Source organism: Lepisma saccharinum, chromosome 10 (genome assembly GCF_977018435.1).
Source record: "Lepisma saccharinum chromosome 10, izLepSacc3.1, whole genome shotgun sequence".
Taxonomy (NCBI): domain Eukaryota; kingdom Metazoa; phylum Arthropoda; class Insecta; order Zygentoma; family Lepismatidae; genus Lepisma; species Lepisma saccharinum.
Genome location: NC_139238.1, coordinates 28,353,114 through 28,376,003, shown reverse-complemented (window position 1 = coordinate 28,376,003; position 22,890 = coordinate 28,353,114). Strand labels below are relative to the sequence as shown.

The 22,890-nt window shown below is 39.4% G+C and overlaps 1 protein-coding gene across 1 annotated transcript in view; it reads left to right on the top strand.

Moving 5' to 3' along the window:
- Positions 1-5,386: 5,386 nt before the first annotated feature.
- Positions 5,387-22,890, top strand: part of LOC145994280 (protein takeout-like) — a 29,601-nt gene continuing 12,097 nt past the window's right edge. Inside the window, exons 1-5 of the mRNA XM_083130383.1 lie at positions 5,387-5,520; positions 15,571-15,666; positions 18,181-18,328; positions 19,815-19,948; positions 21,985-22,131. Coding sequence (XP_082986509.1) covers positions 5,448-5,520; positions 15,571-15,666; positions 18,181-18,328; positions 19,815-19,948; positions 21,985-22,131 — 598 coding nt within the window. The 5' untranslated portion in view covers positions 5,387-5,447. The remainder of the gene's footprint in view (positions 5,521-15,570; positions 15,667-18,180; positions 18,329-19,814; positions 19,949-21,984; positions 22,132-22,890) is intronic.

Genomic DNA, 22,890 nt, shown 5'->3' with positions numbered 1-22,890 from the left:
ATGCCTGAACTTCCGTACTCTAATTATTATATATGTATATATATGTGTAGTGTTTTTGGGCGTTTTAATGTGACTGCCCCCTTACAATATTTTGTTGCCAGCCTTCCTTTTTTCTTGCTTGCATTCTTCGCTATTCCTAAGATGCTTCTCCCTCCCTTCCTGTAAGTTTTAATTCCCGCTTTCCTAAGCACTTTGCATATCTTTTCTGTGGTCTTCCCCATACTCTTTATTCCAAACCTTCTCTACTCTTTTTCTTTCTCTTCCAATTCTCCCCTTCCTCTTTTCTTCCTTCTTCTGTTTATGTCCTGTCTATCCTGCTTCTCATAGCCATTCTTTTCCTGCTGTTTCCATAGGCTATTTATTTTGCCTTCTTTTTCACATTCTTTCATGCATATTTTCTTGATTCTGTCCTCCATATTCTTTATAAAATTTATTTTTGTCACCTCACTTACATCACTTCTTTTGTGGCAGAATACCCCTGCTGCACACTTCTTCTGATGCCAAGTGGTTTCAATTTCTTGTCCTCTCTTCCTTTGCATCAATATATCTAGGTAGCTTAATTTGTCTTCTTCTTCTATCTTAGGAATAGCGAAGAATGCAAGCAAGAAAAAGGAGAATAGAGAAGAGGAAGAGGAAGGGATTATCTACGAAGTGAAATGTAAAGAATGTCAGAGTGTGTACATAGGAGAAACGAAAAAAAGGCTGAAAGACAGGTTGAAACAACATAGGGATGATGTACGACTTAAGAGAGAGAGAAACAGGACATGACATAGAGTGGGATGAGGCTAAGCAGATAGGAAGGGAGAAGAGAATGCTAGTGAGAAAATGGAAGGAAGCCAAGGAAATAGAGAAGAGAGGTGAAGAAGACATAATGAACTGGAATGGGGGACTGAAGTTAAACAAAGAATGGAAGAAGGTGTTAGAAAGAGTGGAAAGGACAAGAGAGAAAGAGGAGAGGAGAAGGGAGAAAAATGAAGGAAAAAGAGCGTGAGATATTCTATATGAATATCTCTTCACATTCTATATGAAAGTAATTATGTTTAGCCTTTTAGGTGAAAGTACAGTTGGAAAGTGAAAGCCACCTGCTAGAAAGTTCCTAACAACTTTCTAATAGTCTGGAGGGAGTAATGTTTGTGTATATATAATGCCCTTTTTTGGTGTATCTTGTTACTTTTGTACTTGATACAGAGTCTGATGAAGACCTTGCTAGAAGGTTGAAACGTTACGTTTTAGTTTATGTTTTTAATAAAATTAAATTACTGCCTTGGTCAGCATATTTAGTTTTTCATAATCATGGAAACAAGGCTTAATGGTGTTATAACAAAGGACGTGATGTGTGCTACTGTTTGTATAAATTATAGGAAATTTAAGCAAAAATTATAATTGTTGAGATTTGAGAGTTGTTTCCTTCACTTGATCGTAGGAAGAGGTTTTCTGAGACAGAGTGGGATTATTTTACACATACATGAGAAAGGGTGGTTGTTTAAGGATAGAGACGTATTTTGCACATTTTTTAAAAGTTCAGATAAAACGAGAATTTAGCCTTACTCTTATGAAAAGAAATAACGCAGTACAGGGAAAGAATAACTCTTCACATTTCTCGCACCTGGTGGGATGCAACCCACATGCACAAGAGTATTGCAGGAAGTCTATGAACGAGGATGAAAGGGGATATGTGAAATTTGACTTAGCTGCGGGTGAATTAGTGGGTTCTAATATTCTTAAGGTTGCTATTGGGTTTTAAGTCCACTTGATTCACAAATAGGCTAAATCGCGAACCGACCTACAGTTTAAAGTGCGATCCGATCCACTTTGTGCCTCCATTGGGTATCGAACGCGGGGACCCTTGATTACAAGACCTCGACGTTATTACTACGTAATCGGGGAGGCACCCAATTTACACAAATATGTTGATTCCAATAACACGTTATATGTATAATCTGATAATGATGCACTTTTGGTGCATCTAAACATATTTTTTTCAACTATAGCATGTCTAAAAGAATCATTGAAGTTGGGATTTTTATAACTTCAGGAGGCACGGCTCTGTAAATGTGCGATATAAAATAAATGCAGGTTTGCCTTCCATGCGTGGTGGTTTTGTCACGTTTCTTCGCTTCGTACAACATACACTTTTGCAGGAACGGCTTATTGCATCCTCCTGGGGCCTTGCTCTAGCTAAACAAAAATATATTTATTTAGCATAATCGAGGGTTACTTTTTTATGCCGAACAAGGATTTTATTGCGATCATACGGCTTTGAATGACAGTATCAATGAAGATTTATGTACACTACTACTTATAATAATGAGATCAGGAATTTTATTTTTCGTCAAGTGGACTTAACATCCTTTTTTGTTATTTAGCAAATATTCAATTCATCACCTTTTTTGACATTAAACTTCTTGCCAGGACAGTTGTTTTTATGCAAATTTAGGCGATCTTAACTACACGTAAGCTAGATATTAGCTAATATTCGTGCTGTTATATTACTATTCTTCTACAATCTTTGTAACATTTCATGTAATAACAATAGAATTGATTAATTTACATATTCAAGTGAATAGACCTATTAATTATATTAATGTATTAATTTAAACATTTGCTTAATTGTTGTCGTTAATGTTATTATTATCATTTTTTCTGAAACACTTGGCTCGGACACCCTCCCCGGACATATATTTCTAGATGCGTGCCTGCCGAAGGATAAATTAGATCAAGCGGTGGTGGTACCGGACTTAGAGGCTAAAGAGAAAACAAAGAAGTATGTGCGTCATAAGCTGTTCATAAGAAACAGCACAATATCACAAAGAAACACTTTTTGAAACTTATGTCATAGAAGATGTTTAACAATATTAAAAACAATAAATGCTTTCTATTTGTAATATACTAAGTATTGAAATTTTAAATAGTCTTTGTGTTCGTACTACACATTTAAAAACTTTTTTGTTGCTCCCGAGGGCCAAGCTTAGAATTTAAAGAAGAAATATACATTTTCATAGTGCACGGAAGTTCGACATTCAGAAAGAAAGAAGGTCTAGTGGAAAACATTTCAAAACTTCCAAAAGGTATAGCAGTAATGAAAAGAGCACTCTTGTATGGAAGCCAGAAAAACCACAAGGTAGATTTCATAAGATACCTAGCAATCAGTAACCAACAAACTGCATTTTTAATATTAATGTCCTCATGATTAACGAACTTTATTTATTCTCACCACGCAATGGTTAAATATTTGGAGCTTTATCCCACTTTCCGGAAAAAATATTTTGTTTCTGCTACTTTTGACTTTTGTTGGCATGATATCCCGGATCACTTTTACGAGACGAGACGAGACAAAACGAGACGGGACGAGACGAGACGGGACAGAACCCTTCGAGACGGGACACGAGACGGGACAAACGAAAATTTTCGAGACGAGACACGAGACGAGACAGCATTTTCACGAGACGGGACGGGACAGACCAAAGTCTCGTCTCATCTCGTGTCGTGGGCAACACTATGTCTGACGCCTCGTTTGAATGTTACGAACCCTCAAAAAATGGAATTTTATCCTGAATGTATATTCAACCACACATCACAGGGTCATAATTGCCGCTAGTGGAGTTACTTTGTAGTTTCTGAAAACAAAATATATGTATTGCTGAGCTGCTTTTTAAGTCTGCTTCAAGCACAAATAGGCAAATCAGGACTGGATTTACGGTTTCCGAACGACCATGTGCCTAAGTCAGGTATAACTCGGGACCTTTTGATATCAAGATGATGACGTTACCGTTACGCCATCACGGAGGCCCATGAACAAAATATGTGACTTATTTATAAATTATCAGGTAGATATCTCTTAATAAGTCGGTTGCATAGTAAAATAAGTTTATTTAGGTAAATTTTTCTAATAGGCTACTATAGTCTGGAATGAGAGTTCTATAAGTCATTCTCGTCTCCATTTTACAGATGTATATCTCATTCTCGGTCCCGTCTCGACAAGTCTTGTCTAGTTCTCTCAGTACCATCCTTACCCCGAGCAGGAGCATGCCGAAAGGGGGTATGGGGTAGTTTACCTACAGAGTTTAGACATCCAACATGAACAGCGACGACATTACACTCCCAAGATCTCCACACTGTAAAAGAAAAGCTAGCACAACACAATAACACAACCTCGCAAAGACAACCGCAACCTCACGTTATGAAATCTCTAAAACAGGAGTCCCGGGTTCGAATCCCGGCCTGGGCATGGTGTTAGTGTGTGTCCATTAATAAATTTAATCCTATCGTAACTCATCCCCATCTTCGCAATTTATTCAAAAGTGGCACAAAAAGCGAAGTAAAATAAAGCAAATCAATCAATCAATCAATCAATGAAATCTCTTTGAAAAAACCTGAATTGGCAACATCTCACTTACTCCACGTGGACTTGGCAAGTACTGTCAGTCCCTACAACGGACGCTATTGGTGGGAAAGGTTTGAGGGAGAATGTAGTGCGCTCCACGTGGACTTAACATATGGTTTTCTCATAGGGGAAGTGATCTTTCGAAACTTTCTTTGAAGTAAAGTGGCGTTTGAATCAGGACTTCAACTTTAAAGGCTGGGGAAGGCTTCCTCCTTTTCAAGGAACCACATCTCGTTTTCTCTGCCACGATTACTGTCACGCTCCACTGTTACTCACGAATCGGAGACGAGAGGTTTCCCCACTACATGAACGCGACCGACGAAGCCTCGTGCCTCGCTCACTTCCTCCGTTTCAACACTCTTACAACACTACAGTTTCGTTGTTTATGACGTCAGCAGGACATTTTTCATGATTTTCCATGGAGGGGCAAGATTTTGTCCAGGGTGGGGACAAACAAGGTGCATTTTCTTCTCACAATACCCTTACCTTCATAAAAAACACTCATTCCGTTTGAAGCTATCATGTTCTTGCAATGCTTTCATAATATTTAACATAAATTACTGTGACTGATTTGATAGTCATTGATCATGGTGAGGCTGTGGCATCCTTGTCTCCCTACGGACGTCCATGTCGCTGCTCAATCTGCAGTCAACAGCGCTCTTGCTCAAACGGCGGGTCGACCAGGCCGGGTCTACTTTTTATTCCTAATGGTATAAAAGGGGTAAAGGCTGTCTTTTGTAATCGAGGGATAATCTCGAGTGGGGGCACACTGCACACTTGATTCGCATCCCACTTTAAATCGTAGGCCCAGTCCCGATTAGGAACGTTGAGCGGACATATAGCAAACTTTGCACCGACCATGCAAGTGGAAGAACGAGAAACGTGACTCTCCGCCCTCTCCCCAACAAAAACCTTGCTTGGATGACGTCAAAATGCGAGCAAATAGATTCGAACAAGGACATAGCCTTGACTTCTCCAGCTGGGGCAGTAGGTTCCAGCGTTTCCAGTTACCGGTTCCTGTCCAGCAGAGAGTTCATTGCACCATTCTGAATAGAAACTGGCCATGTGGAAGTTACGAGTCGCTGGAGTTATTTTCCTGTCAAACCTTTTGACCTTGCGTGCATCGGGAAACATATGTGAGTATTGAACTCCTATTGGTAGATCAGTATCACTGACTTGAATTGTATTTTCTTTACTTGCCTCGCTTTTCTGCCCTTCTGAGGTTAATTGCTAAGGTGAGGACGATTGATTGAGTTGGTTTATTTTACTTTGCTCTTCCGCCACTTTTGGCTAATCTCGAAAATGAGGATGAGTGATGATATAATGAATTTGATGAAGGGACACTCACAAATACCCATGTCTAGCCTTCCGGCACTCGCATTGTTGTAAAAAGTACAACAAAGTATAAGTTTTAAAAGCAAAATGAAAAGCTTGGTCACCAACAATGGATTCCACCAACTAGTGTTGCTCATGGGACGGGACAAGCCTTTTGAAATTCGAGACGGGACGAGACGGAATGCATTTATCGTCTCGTTTTCGAGACGAGACACGAGACGGGACGGGACGGCTTTTGAAAAGTCTCGTCTCGTCTCGAATGTCTCGAAAAAATAAAAGCAAAATTTTTAATCAGTTGCAAATACTTGTTTGCTTGGAATAAAGTATTTCAATTAGAAACGTTGATAAGCGTGTATTAAGTCAAAATAAGAAGACTATTCTAGAGAGAGGCATGAATGAATACCTAAACTTATTTCCTATACTCTTTCGAAACACCGCGTTACTCCCCATTTTTTTTTAAAAAAATATTCCAGGTTAATAACTTTATGTTACGATAGTACTCCAAATACTAATACAATTCTGAATAACATCAAATAAAAGGGCAGGTAGAGAAGGTGGAAGGGGGGGCCAAAAGATCGTGGAATGTCTGCGTCCGAGGTTTATCTTGTAAAAATAGTCTCAGCTCTATAGGTTGGAAAGATAAACGGACCGACGGATATGGTTTATTTTTATTATTTAATTTTTACATCAAAGGGTGTACAGAAGTGATTGTTATTAGGAAGTAGGAAAAGCATTGTAGGAAACATGGCAGTACAAATTGATAAGGAGTTGTTGGGAAAGTTATTAAGGAGTCCAAGTTATAAGCAAGACTATGATAAGGAGATAATTAGGGACAAATAATCTTGCATTATCCCACTCCGAACAGCTGAGAGCTAAAGAGGAGGAGAAAATACGGGAAATATGGAAAGAAGTAATTTGGTGATTTTAGTGTTTACAGGGAACCACGACAAGATTTTACCACATGATTATTTGTACGGGTTGCGAAATTATTAGAATATTATGGAAATTTTGGATATGTCTTTGTTGAGAAAATTCTTGTTGTTTCCCTCAGGCATTCCGCAGGTGGTTGGATTCGATTTTTTACGTCTGTTTGAAGATTATTTTAAATGTCTTTTTTTATTTCTTTATTTCTTATTTAAGGAGAATACTATTCCTTGGATTGTAATAACGAAATACTGAGGCTGATATAGAATAGATTTCAAATGAAGGAATTGCACTAAGTTCTGTATAATCGTCATAGAAGGTAACTTTGTTCTATGAGGGGACTCCCCGATGGTACGGTGGTAGCGTCGTTGCCTTGTAATCAAGGGGTCGCGGGTTCGATACCCGGTGAAGGAACATTGTGATTTGAATCCCACTTTAAACTGTGGGTCCAGTCCCGATTAGCCTTTCTGTAAATCAGATGAAGGAATGTTGTAGCTGTTCTTTTTCTTCTGTAAATTTAGCCTTCAAGTTTATGAGCAAAATACATGTAGTATCTACTGTCTACATTTTCACTCGTTATTAAACACATTTCACAGTGTAGTTTTATCGAACTTCAGAGGGAAGCTGACAGCAATGTCAGGGTGGCGGGGGCTTGTTTACGACCAGGGTGTATTCCGAGACTATTTTTCGCCGTTCCCCACTGACAGAGGTTTCGCTTTGAACAATGGACACCGTTGCTTCAGGGGGCAAACACCAAACATAGGGCGAGGTTGACCTGCAGTAGCGGGTACGTGCCATAAATCCAGGCCTAAAGTAGGAATGAAAGTTGATGCAAGGGAGGGGCAATAAAAATTCTGTAATTTGGTTTGCTTGCTGACAGGAAGTTTTGCAGGAAAAGCTGAAAAGGAAAACGGCAGACTTTGAATGAAAGAGGAACAGTGAACACAAGTTCTTTGTATTATTCTCCGACACACAAGCTTCCATTTCGAAGGTGAGGCTATCAGCAGCAAAGTTATTAGAGGGTTGGAAGCAGTGACGACGCCAGAGGGGGGCAGGGGGACGCCCCATGTCAGACACTTCGCCCCCCCCCACCAGGGCCTCCCAACTGAAGTTAATTAAATATCGAATAATAAGAGAGTTCATTTATAAGTATATGAAGATTTTCACCTTTTCAAGTGGTGTATTCTGCATGATATCACTTTCCTGCTTATAATACCAACTTGATCAACAAATATTAATTTGTTTCGTCCAAGATTCGAGCGCCGACCTGGGCATAGGTGATTTCTCATTCATTTATGTCCTGTAATAGCCGAGATTAACCTAAGTTTTAACCAGTCTTAAGAACTGGGAAAAAGTGTTGAATGTGGATGATTTTAAAACATCACGAATATTTTGAGGACCACAAGACATCATCTGTAGTACGGGCAAATTATTCTAATCGTAGTCGTTAGTGACAACGCTAATTATTAAAAGACATTCAAAGTTGATTCAAGATTTGGTTGGTTGGTTGATTTGATGTTTTAAGTCCACTTTATGCACAGTAAGGCTAATCGGGACTGGAGTTATAGTTTAAAGTGCCTCCACTGGGTATCGAACCCAGGACCAAATGTGATCGAAGAAAACCCGACACTACATGTCAGTTGTTGTGGATTCATCGCGGTTTCTTACTATTCAGGGACTTGAATTTCGAGATGATGAGTCTGAGGAAACCTTAACAAAGGGGATTTCTTCAATACTCTTGAAGCTAATGAGGGGATATTATTTGGAAATGTATTGAACGTGAACCTTAAAATGCAAATTACACTTAAAATTCGATTCAAAACATATCGCGGGCAGGTAAAAGAACGCTTATTAGGAGTTGCCACTCTTCAATCATTGGATGCAGGTTCGATCTTTCTCGTACATATCAAAATCGAAGAACTTCTTCCCACGAACACCATAGGTGTCTGTAATTGTGTAGCACTGACATACGTTGGAGTGGTAGAGTAAGAGTAAGTATTGCCAGGATCAGAATATTTCTTGAATTATGAGATAACTGTAACCTTTGTCTGATTTTTTATCCTGTGAAAACGTTTCCCTGAAAGGTGAAACACAAATTTTGCCCAAAACTCTTCAGCGTTACGAAGATGGTTGTCCTTAAAATCTTTAAAAAGGCTTGCTCGAAACAGGATGCTGGATGCAAACTGCCTCATTTGGCTGTTCTTGCCATTGAGAAGAAATGTCAAGTCCTGGACGTACCACAGATGCGCAATGTGTTCTCCAAAGCACATAGAGCAGAATTCTCCTACAGGAGAATTGCACTTCACTAAGTGCCTCACATTGTTTCTAATACTTAAGAAGATTCATTTCTTCCAACGTCACGTTTATTTTGCAAGAAAATTAAACTCTTAGAAGCATCATTTTCATCATTTATATTATTATCTTATAACTTAAATATTTATATCAGTAGTTTCATCTCAAGAAAGACGATGAATTATAAAATTATGAATGTCTTTCAATACTGAAATAGGCCACTAGAGACAACGCAACTTACCAATAAAAAAGAATTAATGTCTTTATTAAAACGAATCATGTGGAGATAAACTCGTAATCAAGAAGTAAATTTAGGCAGTAAACGTCCACTCTAAATAAAAGACACACGCAAAACACCATACATGAATATAATAATAATAATTATTATTATTATGTAAGTATATATATATGTGTAGTGTTTTCGGGCGTTTTAATGTGACTGCCCCCTTACAATATTTTGTTGCCAGCCTTCCCCCCCCCCCCCCCCCCCCGTCAAATTTTTCTGGCGCCGTCACTGGTTGGAAGTAAATTTATTAGGACGAGGAAAATAACATTAGCTGTTGACAGTGTTGCACCAAAGGACGTGATATGTGCTACTGTTTGTATAAATTATAGGAAATTTAAGCAAAAATTTATAATTGTTCAGACTTGAGAGTTGTTTCCTTCATTTGACCGTAGGAAGAGGTTTTCTGAGACAGAGTGGGATTATTTTACACATACATGGGAAAGGGTGGTTGTTGAAAGATAGAGACGTATTTTGCACATTCTTTAAAAGTTCAGACAAAACGAGAATTTAGCCTTACTGTTATGAAAAGAAATAACGCAGTACGGGAAAATAATAACTTCACATTTTTCGCACCTGGTGGGATGCAACACAAGAGTATTGCAGGAAGTCTATGAACGAGGATGAAGAAGGATATGTGAAATTTGACTTACCTGCGGGTGAATTAGTTTATTCTAATATTCTTAAGGTTGATATTGTTTTTTTTGTATTTTTTAAGTCCACTTGATTCGCAAATAAGCTAAATCGCGAACCGACCTACAGTTTAAAGTGCGATCCGATCCACTTTGTGTTTCCATTGAGTATCGACGCGAGGACCCTTCATTGCAAGACATCGACGTTATTACTACGCCATCGGGGAGGCACCCAATTTACACAAATATGTTGATTCCAATAACACGTTATATGCATAATCTGATAATGATGCACTTTTGGTGCATCTAAACATATTTTTTTCAACTATAGCATCATTGACGTGGGGATTTTTATAACTTCAGGAGGCACGGCTCTGTAAACGTGCGATATAAAATTAATGCAGGTTTGCCTTCCATACGTGGTGGTTTTGTCACGTTTCTTCGGTTCGTAAAACATACACTTTTGCAGGAAAGGCTTCTTGCATCCTCCTGGGGCCTTGCTCTAGCTAAACAAAAAATATATTTGTTTAGCATAATCGAGGGTTACATATTCCTGCCGAACTTACTAGGAAACAAGGATTCTATTGGGATCATACTGCTTTGAATGACAGTATCAATGAAGTTTAATGTACGCTACTACTTATAATAATGAGCATAAAATATTAATCAGGAACTGGATGTAACATATTTTTTTGTTATTCAGCAAATATTCAATTCATCACCTTTTTTTACATTAATTTTATTGCCAGGACAACTGTTTTTATGCAGATTTTGACGATCTTAACTACACGTAAGCTAGATATTAGCTAATATTTGTGCTGTTATGTTACTATTCTTCTACAATCTTTGTAACATGTCATGCAATAACAATAATAGTATTGATTAATTTACATATTCAAGTGAATAGACCTATGAAGTATATTAATGCATTAATTTAAACATTTGCTTAATTGTTGTCGTTAATGTTATTATTATCATTTTTTCTGAAACACTTGGCTCAGACACCCTCCACCGACATATATTTCTAGATGCGTGCTTGCCGAAGGATAAATTAGATCAAGCGGTGGTGGTACCGGACTTAGAGGCTAAAGGGAAAACAAAGAAGTATGTGCGTCATAAGCTGAGCATAAGAAACAGCACAATATCACAAAGAAACACTTTTTGAAAGTTATGTCATAGAAGATGTTTAGCAATATTAAGAACAATAAATGCTTTCTATTTGTAATATACTAAATATTGAAATTTTAGATTGTCTTTTGTGTTCGTACTACACATTTAAAAACTTTTTTGTTGCTCCCCAGCGCCAAGCTTAGAATTTAAAGAAAAAATGTACATTTTCATAGTGCACGGAAGTTCGACATTCAGAAAGAAAGAAGGTCTATTGGAAAACATTTCAAGACTTCCAAAAGGTATAGCAGTAATGAAAAAGAGCACTCACTTATACCGTGTTTGTTACAACCTGTCCGGCTTCCCGCGGTAGCTGATCGCTGGCTTTTCTAGCATAAACCAAGCGGTGTTGCTGCTGAAGACCGCCTGAACTCCGTGCTGGGGAAAGCCAAAGCCAGGCAGCAAATTAAAATACGCAACGTGGCAACAACGTCTACGTAAGCTCCTCTCTTCTGGCTTCCATTCGCTCCTCGCTGCCCAGCAGACGACTTTTTTCTCGTTTCTCATTGGTACCAAAACTGTCGAGCGATCGCTAGCGCGGGAAACGGGACAGGTTCTAACAAACTTGGTATAAATGTACGATGGATAGACAGTTGTATGAAGCGAGAAAAACCACAAGGTAGATTGCATAAGATACCTAGCAATCAGTAACCAACAAACTGCATTTTTAAAATTAATGTCCTCATGATTAACGAACCTTATTTATTCTCACTACGCAATGGGTAAAATATTTGGAGCTTTATCCCACTTTCCGGAAAAATATTTCGTGTTTCTGCTACTTTTGACTTTTGTTGGCATGATATCCCGGATCACTTTTACGAGACGGGACAAAACGAGACGAGACGAGACAGAACCCTTCGAGACGGGACGCGAGACGGGACAAACGAATATTTTCGAGACGAGACACGAGACGAGACACGAGACGAGACAGCATTTTCACGAGACGGGACGGGACAGACCAAAGTCTCGTCTCGTCTCGTCTCGTGGGCAACACTACCACCAACGTATTCGTTTGTTGGTCCTTCGTCATAGTTACTGCTAAATATGTGATTTTATTAGTCACTCGTTTAGTTGCAACAGAAGAATGAAGCAGTGAATGTGTGTCTGTTGTACTTTGTAACGCGTGAGTACTCTTGTGTTCTTTTTTCAATTCCATCACCAAGAGTAAATCGCTTGAGATACAATGTCGAAACTAATCACTAGACGCTAGTGTTGTCCACGGAACGAGACGGGACAGGCTTTTAAAAATTCGAGACGAGACGAGATTGACCATGTGTCATAAGACAAACGAATATTTTCGAGACGAGACAGCATTTCCACGAGACTTCCACGAGACGAGACAGGCCAAAGTCTCGTCTCGTGGGCAACACTACTAGAGGCACATATTTTTGGTAAATAAAAAAGTAAAATTTCGGTACAAAAACAGAGTTGATTTCGGGTTCAAAAGCGGTAAATAAAATAAAATTTCGGTGTTATAGCGGTGAATAATCACATCAAAAGTGCTATATAAAATGACATTTGGGTTTTAAATTGTGAATATTATCCTAAATTTGATTTAAAACCACTTATTACACAAAATAAACTTATCCCTTCTAATAGCACATTTATGTAGTTACCAGAGTGTTAAGTCTATTCCTGCGTAAAGGGGTCCATTCATGCTTCTCAAATATTTACAGCAGAATTAATCAATTTTCCGTGAATTGCATAACTCACAGGATACTTCAGACTTCAGAAAGTGTCGCGTCGGTATATAAACGGTAAATTTTGTGTTCAAGAGCATATTTCGCATATTGCAGTTCATTTCGCATAATATTGGTGACAAAACAGGGTAGAAAATTGCACCTCACACCTTTCAGAAACATGAAAAATGAACATTGCAGCATGTTATTTCATATTTTGTGTTTTCGTCAAAAACGAAATTTGCATGCCTCTAATAATCACAAAAGAGAAGGACCTAGTAAGGGTATTTCTGTCTAAATAACATAATAATTATTAAATACTATGTATACATAATGTTCAGTAGAGATTAGAATATCTTACCTAAAACTTGTCCGAGAGTTTCTAGAGTATATTTTGTTTTACCTTTTTATTTCATTCAATGATTACTGGGGTATAGGTGTAGTATGCCTCCACATTTAATCACGACAGTATGTCTCCACATTTTTTCTCGATACATCATTGTGAACCACGGTAGGTTAGGTTAGGTTAGGTTACGTTACGTTAGGTAAAGGAAACATACACATATTTTTTGTCTGTTTTCTTTACCTAACCTAACCTAACGTGGTTAACAAGAAAGTAAAGTGAAGAAAAGATACACAAATAAAGAACTTGAAACGTACATCACACCTACATATATTCTTCCAATGTGGAGACATACTGCACCTATACCTATAGTATTCATGATTGATAGAATTAGTGTTAAAAGCAATAATAAATATTAAGGAAATAAAGAAACTACGTTATTGAAAAATTACAATTGTATGACTGACAATAGTGAGTGTTGCAAAAATACAACGCGCGAGTACTCATGTGATAGAAATAAGTGCGAGTGCCTGAAGACTAGGCAGGGATTCGAACCCGGAACTCCTGGCGTTGTAGCGCTATGTGCTAACGGAGGCCGGCATTCTATCTTTTGCGAAGGAAAGGACGATTGATTGATTTGGTTTACGTGACCTCGCTTTTCTACCGCTTTTGCCTATTCGCGAAAATGAGGATGAGTGATGATATGATGAACATGATGAATTGGTGACACTCGCAAAGAACATTACATGCCGGGGATTTGAACCCGGCACCGTATGCTAACCACTATGCCACGGAGGTCGGCAAGAACGAATCAGGGATGACGCTTGAATAAAGCACTTGAGAAGAGATAAAGGCGTGCTGCGATATTGGGTTTTGGAGATTCAACCTTCCCAAAATACATACGGACGGAATAATAATATTATTGCACTTCGTTGTACATTTCTAACTATGGGCCCAGTCCAGAAGTAACTCACTCGTTTTACAACTAGTCATTCGAAATTATTTCCTTTCAAAGCAGTCATAAATAATTTATTTCGTTCTATTTAATATAGGCTTAAATTTGATTTTGATTTAATTTATTTTACGTCACTTTTCCGCCACTTTTGACTAATCTCGACGTTGGGGATGAATGGCGATAAACACATGTGGACGACACAAAACAACCTCACACAGAGGATTACAATGGCTGCGTACAGGCGCCAGTTCCTAGTTAGCCTGTAAAATATGCTGCCAAAGTAAAGAGAATGACCGACACCGCGTATAGCTTTCAAATAGTTTCATTTTTTTTTTAAAAAAAATACAAAACTGCCATCTGTTGCCATTTACGAAAAACACGAAACTGTGTCGCGCGCATGCGCATGGGCACAGTAAACAAACATGGCGGAGTGGGCTCCACAACAGAAGGTGTTCTGTGCGTTATCATTTGTCGAATTGAAGTCCGTGACCCTAGTGTTGTTAGTGACGGCGACAGAGCCAGTGTCTCTTATATTGTGATGTGTAATGGCAAGGTATTGTGCGTACACCTTCATTCCGAATAAATTATTGGTCAAACAGATTTTGGGACCGTTTCTTTTTTTATATAGCTCTAAGCAGGACACCCTGTATAAGCTTAACGTATATCCTTTCTACTACCCACAATAATTTAATTTAATTGAATAAAGATTTTATAGTACCAAAACGATGCACATGGCGATGATGATGATAATGATACTACTATTAATAGTTTATTGTCACTTAGTGGTGAGCCCAACAATGGCCAGATACAACACCACGTCCAATATTTCTACAATTAATTCACTAGTTCATTTTTTTTAAAATTATCTATTAGGGCTTTATCTGTCCACCATCGTTGTTAGCCAACATTCTCGTCTGTATTTTTTATGCAACAAAGAAAGTGATGTATATTTTCACAGCAGTGAGTGATGTGATAATAATATATAGGGTGGGCACAAAGTCGCTTTCCCCAAGTATTTGATTTCTTCATTTATTGGGGAAAGCGACTTTATGCCCACCCTGTATATTCGATAACCAACCCTAAAATGTAATAGTTCGTGTTGATCTTAAACTGTTGTTCAGATAAACAAAATGAAAAATACTGCTACGTATTATCTGTGGAAACCCGAGTTTATGAAATTATTATGTCATTGTGTTCGCATTGTTTTTCAGGTGTCTCAGATTACGTTTGAACTATGATACGGTAAAATTTTGGCAATATTTGAACTTGTCAAATTTTTCTTTGATTGTGAACGGGTGCAATTTCCGACCTTTCAAGATTTCCAATAAGAAACCTGTTCAACGACTTTCAATTGTCGATTTTGTTGAGTCCTGAATGCTCTCGTTCAATGGCAAATTTGATCGTGTACGACAGCTTAAGAAACTGAATTGTCAGTGGAAATTTTAAAATAATCAAATTTTTAGACCGGTTGTTGATTTAAATTTCAACTTATTTTCCATACCAATAATTCTTTAGTCGTCGACATTTTCTGGGTATACTAAGCTGAACGGTGCTAATTAAATAATTGTGGTTTCAGCTGAATTTATCCGCATCTGTGACGTCAATGATCCAGAACTTAATAATTGTGCCAGATCATCATTGAAAGGAGTGTTAAAATCTCTGTCTCAGAAAGGTAAGCAGCTTTTTATTACTTTTTCTTAGTTTGTATATATTGTAATTATCTTATCGAAAAATTAAAATAGTGTTATTACTAGGATTGCCATATTTCGTCTTTGTCAATACAGGACATATGCTGAACGAGAACGTAAAAAAAACCTCTATGCACTAACATACAGCAGTGTTATATCTTGTATAATCGAATTCACATTATGTTTTGCATATATTTTCATAATACAGGGTGTACATAAAATAACATAGCACTCTCAACATTCTTTTATTTCCCGTAGCGACGGGGTATGCGAACAAATATTACATTGGATTAAAGAAGTATTGTTCAAGTTTGTGCAACGTACGTGTTCAATGTGCGATCCCTTGGTGACACGGCATACATCAGTCGGAAATCCATATCCTGCCATACTTGAATCAGCATGTCTGATGTGATGCACCAAATGGCTGAAACAATCCGGTTCAGGCAGATCGGCCGGTAATGGCGGTACGTAAACATGGTCTTTCACAAATTCCCAAAGGAAGAAATCATATGGGGTGCAGTCGGGAGAAAGCTTTCTGCTGTGGAGTCGCCATTTCTCGGCAGTTAGGGAAAGTACCAGTTCCCACGTATGTTGAGAAAAAATCTTTTACAGTTCTTCTTTCATTTAATGGAACATTTGTTCTCACACCCCGTCGCTACGAGAAATAAAAAAAAATGTCGAAACTGCTATGTGCACACCCTGTATAATAATGGACAATTTGCAGTGGGACACCCAGTACTTAGGCCTATGCTTCCCAATACACTCGTTGTCTTGCGATTTACAATAACAACATTTCTAATTTTTATCAAAATATTTCTGTACTTGATGGTTCCGCCTATATAAGCCTTTGCACACGCACCGATAAATTCTATGTCGTCTCCGAAATCGATGTCGTCAGCAAATGAAATCAATGGGGGTTAATGGCACACCTGCACACATGGCCCGGCACGATATATTCTCCGGAACGACCACCGACAGGTCGGTATGCAGCCGGAGCTCCCGTCGACAAATCGGCAGTCGGACCGAACCGACCGCCGCTCGCTATGAAAAAAGACAAAACTTCAAGTCATAAATTTCAGCTGTGTCAAGGAAGAAGTTGTGTTATTAAAGCACAGGTCGCATGGAAAAGCAAAAAGCATCCAATGGAATGAAAATAGCAAGTTGGAAGGGTATAAGAGCTACCTTCCGGAGAGATCATGCTGCGACTATTTTAATGATTTCACATTCTGGGATGCTTCCTGTAAGGTCTTTTATTTCTGTCGTGCTTGTATGTCAAAGATGCAACAAACACAAAACTTTTTATTCCAGGCAGGAGCCATCTTCGCTTTCAGACTTTCTTTGAATTTGAGTTTGAATTTAACATTTTGGGTGAGTCAGCACTTAGGCTCTTTTTGCACCCGACACATTATACGGGGTCCAGCCCTTTACCACAACTAAAATAATATAACTGTAATGTTACATAACTAAGATACAGTAAAACCTCGTTAATCCGGACTAATGGGTGGGATAAGTTTACCGGTTTAACGATAGTCCGGATAAACTGAAATCAACTAAAAGAACAGTAGTGGGAAACAGAATTTCATCAGTAGTTGACTGCTTTTTTTTTTGGGAAGTTCTTTTGTTGACTTATAGCCACTTGTGGCCGCGGTGGCTCAGTCGGTAACGCGTCTGACTACCATGCTCAAGGTCCCGGGTTCGATCCCCGGCCGCTTCAAATCCGGGAACTTTTCTAACGTTGGAAGCGGCCCCGGCGCCCACCCAGCGTCGAATGACATGGGTACCTGGGGGAAGCTCTGGGGGTAAAGGCGGTCAGGGGCGTGATGCTGATCACATCACCCCCACTCACGACCGGATCAAGAAAGTGTGGGGCATTACCCCCACACCCCCTATACGCCTTCATGGCGTGGTGCTAAGCACAGGGGAGCACTTTGCCTTTTTTTACCTTATACTTATAGCCACATTTAAAACCTTGCATTCTGCTTTTTTTTCCTTTTGCCTTGTGCTTATCCGGGGTACGGATTAACGAGGTTTTACTGTATTAAAATATTCTGACAGGTTAAAGGCTGAGGCTGTAAAGGGGCACTCAACACAAACAAGAACAAAACACAAGACAACACACACACACAGTCCTACGAAGATTATACTGGCGTAGGCCCAGACGTCAGAGCCTCGTTAGTCTGCCAAATGCAGTCCAGGGTGTACCATGGGGAAGATAGGTTGACAATTGGGTATACTAAGTGGAAGGATCACACACTACACCCCACTTTCAGACTTCGTCCATCATCTCCTTCGCCCCCTTCAAGGTACCGGCGAGGACTCCGATATTATCGGTGCGTGTACAAAATCCATGTCTGTGTCGGTGCCATTGCCGACATCGACTCCGACAAGATATCGGCACGTTTGCAAGCACTCTAAGTTTGAATTAACATGTTTTCCTGGGTTACTTGGTTTGCTTTTGTTGAATAAGTTCTATATATGTAACATCTATCGTTTTGCAGAGCTTCCGCAGTTCAAACTCCCCTATCTCAACCCCCTCCGAGTGACAGCGATGAGTCTGGACCAAGGGGTCGGGTTGCTGGGACTGACCGCTCACTTCACTGACACCAGGCATTACGGCTTCGACAAATTGACGGTACTGTCTGCTCGGTAAGTACATACAGGGTGGGCCACGAATAAGTAGCCCGGCTCCACATTATCCCATGGCAGTGTTTATTGTTAATTTAAACGAGGGCCATTTCTAGCACTTCTGATGACAAGTGAGTATTTTAATTATAATAAACTATTATCGTAATAATAAGTAGTATTTATACATTATCCAGTTGCTCATTGTGTCAGTCTGGGGCTACTTTTCGTGGTCCTGTGTGTAGATTTACAACACCATTAAACCTTGTTTCCATGATATGAAAAACTAAATATGCTGACCAAGGCAGTAATTTATTTGATTAAAAACATAAACTAAACGTAACGTTTCAACCTTCTAGCAAGGTCTTCTTCAGACTCTGTATCAAGTACAAATGTAATATTTAAACACACGAGAGAAACAGGACATGACATAGAGTGGGATGAGGCTAAGCAACTAGGAAGGGAGAAGAGAATACTAGTGAGAAAATGGAAGGAGGCCAAGGAAATAGAGAAGAAAGGTGAAGAAGACACAATGAACTGGAATGGCGGACTGAAATTAAACAAAGAATGGAAGAAGGTGTTAGAAAGAGTGGAAAGATCAAGAGAGAAAGAGGAGAGGAGAAGGAAGAAAAATGAAGGAAAAAGAGCGTGAGATATAAAGCCCAACCACATTCTATATGGAAGTAAATATGTTTAGCCTTTTAGGTGAAATTACAGTTGACAAGGGAAAGCCAGCTGCTAGAAAGTTCCAGTACAACTTTCTAATAGTCTGGAGGGAGTAATGTTTGTGTATTTGTATCTTTTTTACATTTGTACTTGATACAGAGTCTGAAGAAGACCTTGCTAGAAGGTTGAAACGTTACGTTTAGTTTATGTTTTTAATAAAATAAATTACTGTCTTGGTCAGCATATTTAGTTTTTCATGTAGATTTACACACAGGTGCACACACCCAACTAACTATATTTGTGTGTGTATAGCACTGCAAGCGTCTAACCTACGCTCTGAGCCCTCTTAGAGAAATCCTCGGATTGTTGGTGTGTTAACAAAGTTCTCGTTTATACACCTACGCGCTAACACACACACACGCAAACCGTTGGTATAGATTCAAATTTTGTTGTTTTACGTAGCTTTAGTATCTCTGGGTTTAATGCTAACAATGAGAGAGACTGGCGAATGAAATGATGCGACAAGCATGATGACGTCGTAATAACATTTCGGACCTCCCCTATTGCGCAGTTGTAACGTCATAGCCTTGCAATCAAGGGGTACCAGGTTCGATACCCGGTGGAGGCACATAGTTGTTCGGATCCTACTTTAAACTGTAGGTCCAGTCCTACAACTCTTAATAACGTTTCGAACTTCTTACCCCATTGGCTTTGGCAGACAGGTCCGCTCTAGCTCTTTTACCAGTGAATTTAGATTAATTTTCGTTGTGACTTTGAAATGTTTTCATATTTTTATGCAGAGAAAGGTTAGTGCCAAGACGTTTAAGTGCTTCAATTATTTCAGTGTGGATCCGAGGAGGTATTTCATGGAGTTCGACATATTTGTTCCTGATTACACGATGGTGGGCAGCTATGACTGCACAGGGAGAATTATCTTCCTGCCAATATACGGCACGGGACCTTGCAATCTTAGTGTCTGTAAGTATTTTGTTTGAAATATTCAGGGGAATGGAACGTGGAAAATTTCACAGTTTGACTACAGAAATCTGCTGTATTTTTTTAAATCTAAATATATTGAACATTTAATGTGTTGATAACATTTCAAGTACACTCTTCCTTCTTGTTGCCAACCTTCGTGGCAGAGTCGTTATCACAGCGTGCCACGACGCCAAGGGTCACAGGTTCGAATCTCAGCCTGGGCATGGATGCTCTTTGTGAGTGTCCTTCACCAATTTAATCATACTGTCACTCATCTTGATAGTCGCGATTAGCCAAATGTGGCAGAAAGGCGACGCTGAAACTACAAGAAAGCAGAGACAGTTTTTATCAACAAGGCGCCATCTTGAAAATCGTTGATTGTAATAGAAATTCGTAGTAAAACGATTACAATTTTGTTCCAAGCGCCTGCACTTGATTCATAGATTTTGTTTACTTTATCTCGCTTTTCTGCCACTTTTGGCTAATCTTGAAGATGAAGATGAGTGCCAAATTGGCAGAAATTGAACCCGTGACTTCGTAGCTAACGACAACGTTACAGCGGTCGGCTCATGCTGTTGTAGACACAATGAAGCAGTGTGAAAATTTTTGAGCGTCCTTCCAAAGCAAACTGTAATCGTTTTGCTACGAATTTCTATTACAATCCTTAACATTTGAAATTTTTCAGGTACTCTCTCGGTACCCCTCTAGTGTGGGGGTCTAAGCATTTTCAAAATATCACCATTCCATTCTATCTATACGTTTTAGTGATGTGTATTTGGTAATTTGTGCAAGTTATTACCCACTCACCCTGTATATTTTTACCTACAGTATCGAAAACAGACATTCAAACATATTTTGCCGGCCTTCGTGGTGGAGTGGTTCGCACACCTCGCTACGACGCCAGGGGTTCCGGGTTCGAATTCCGGCCTGGGCATTTGTGTTATGTGTATTCTTTGTATGTTCCTTGATGTTTGGTGTTTTAAGTCCATTTTTGCACAGTAAGGCTAATCGGGACTGGACCTACAGTTTAAAGTGGGATCCGAACCACTATGTGTCTCCATGTTCCTTGAGGAATTTCATCATATCATCCCTCATCCTCATCGTCGCGATTAGCCAAAAGTGGCAGAAATGAGAAGCAAAATAAACCAAATCAATCAATCAATAAAACAATAATTTAAATGTACTACGTGGGTTAAGTCATAAGTCATGGCAACTATTTTTTTGTTGAACAGGCGACAACATGAAAAATCTAAGATATACGTTTGAAAGTGTATGGAATGTATTTCGAAATAAGCCACCAGATGAAGTCTGGATGCAGGAGATTCTCGTAGGGAAGAGGCAGAACACATGACATTGGACAGTAGGGTTTTATTTTGGCAGTTGACACATTGCCCCGTATGAAGGCATCCGCCCACCTCTCCACTGTTTGGTAGGGCATGGCATGCACACCCAGGGTTTCACGTAGCGCTCTGTATGGCAATCCCGTGCATTTCTGTCGTACGTGCTATTTTAACGTACGAATGTTGCTCCTGCTTCATGACTTCCATTTTCGAACGCTGTCACTCACCGATTGAAATTGGGTGCGTGTTTACTACCCCACCGTTGTTTACATACACCATCTGGTGGCTTTTCTCGAAAGTATATTCCATACACTTTCAAATGTATATCTTAGATTTTTCATGTTGCGCCTGTTTGCGAGATAAAAAATAGTTGCCATGACTTATTACTTAACCCTCGTATATTGACCTTCCAGGCGGTTCTATACCCTGTGTTGACACATAGTGTTTGGATCCCATTTAAACTATATGCCCAGTGCCGATTATGTGTATAACATGGACTTAAACTTTAAGTATAGGGTAATGCCACGAGAAAGGTGGGTAAAGTTGAGAATGATCCACATTTGTTTCACGTATGCAAGAATTTATGTTAAAATGCAACATTCGCACATGAAGTTATGACCCTATCAAAATGTGTATCGATGAGTGTTTCTTGGAACTTCCATAAACTGACCGCAATTCCATCTTTTCCTGTTTCAGTTGATTCGAAGGTCAGGTGGACCCTTGAAGGGAGGCCAAAGATGAAGAAGAACACAACTTATATGAACCTGAGGAGGTTTCAAGTCAAGGTTCGACCATCCGGTGGAAGATTCTACTTTGGGAACTTGTTCGATGGCGGAGTTCTTGGTATGAAGCACTTTTCTTGTTTTTAGCACTGTTTTCGTGAAATCACGCAACAATGACTGTATTTCAATTACGCCTATTTATAGGAACCCTTCAGGCTCGAACCCATCCAATAATTTGTCTGTTATAATTACGAGGCGAAGTCAAAAATTATCCACACTATCGCCATAACTTTATTTAGGTTGGCCGCACTGCCTTCAGCGCTATTGTGCTAAATGGCGGTACTCTTGTCGTTATGTGGCCGAGGTTTGATCTTAATCGCTCCATTATTCTCTCCTTTGTTACAGAGTAAACATTGCCGCTTCGATGGCAGATGGAACAAGGAAGAACAGAGATCAGTGATCCGATTTATCTGGTGTGAAAGTGTGTCAGAAGCTCAAATTCATCGCTGACTTATGCCACGTCATCGATGGTCACATTACGGTTCGTCAGAATCATCTCTCGAGCTTGTTGAATCTTTTCGTCAATGGTAGAGGTTGATGGGCGTTCTGCTTCCGATTCGTGCTTCACGCTTGTCCGGTCATTTTTATGCTTCTCGATCCACCCATACACATTTCTACGCGGTAGAGCGCTGTCCCCATATTGTACTGAAAACCTGCGATGAATTTCAGTTCCTGACACAACTTCAGACCAGAGAAACGGATCATTGATCTCCGTTTTCCCTTGGTGCACACTGCCAGCAGAGCGGCCATGTTTACCCTGTAACAAAATAAAGGAAAACGGAGCGATTCAGATCAAACCTGGGTCACGTAACTATAAGAG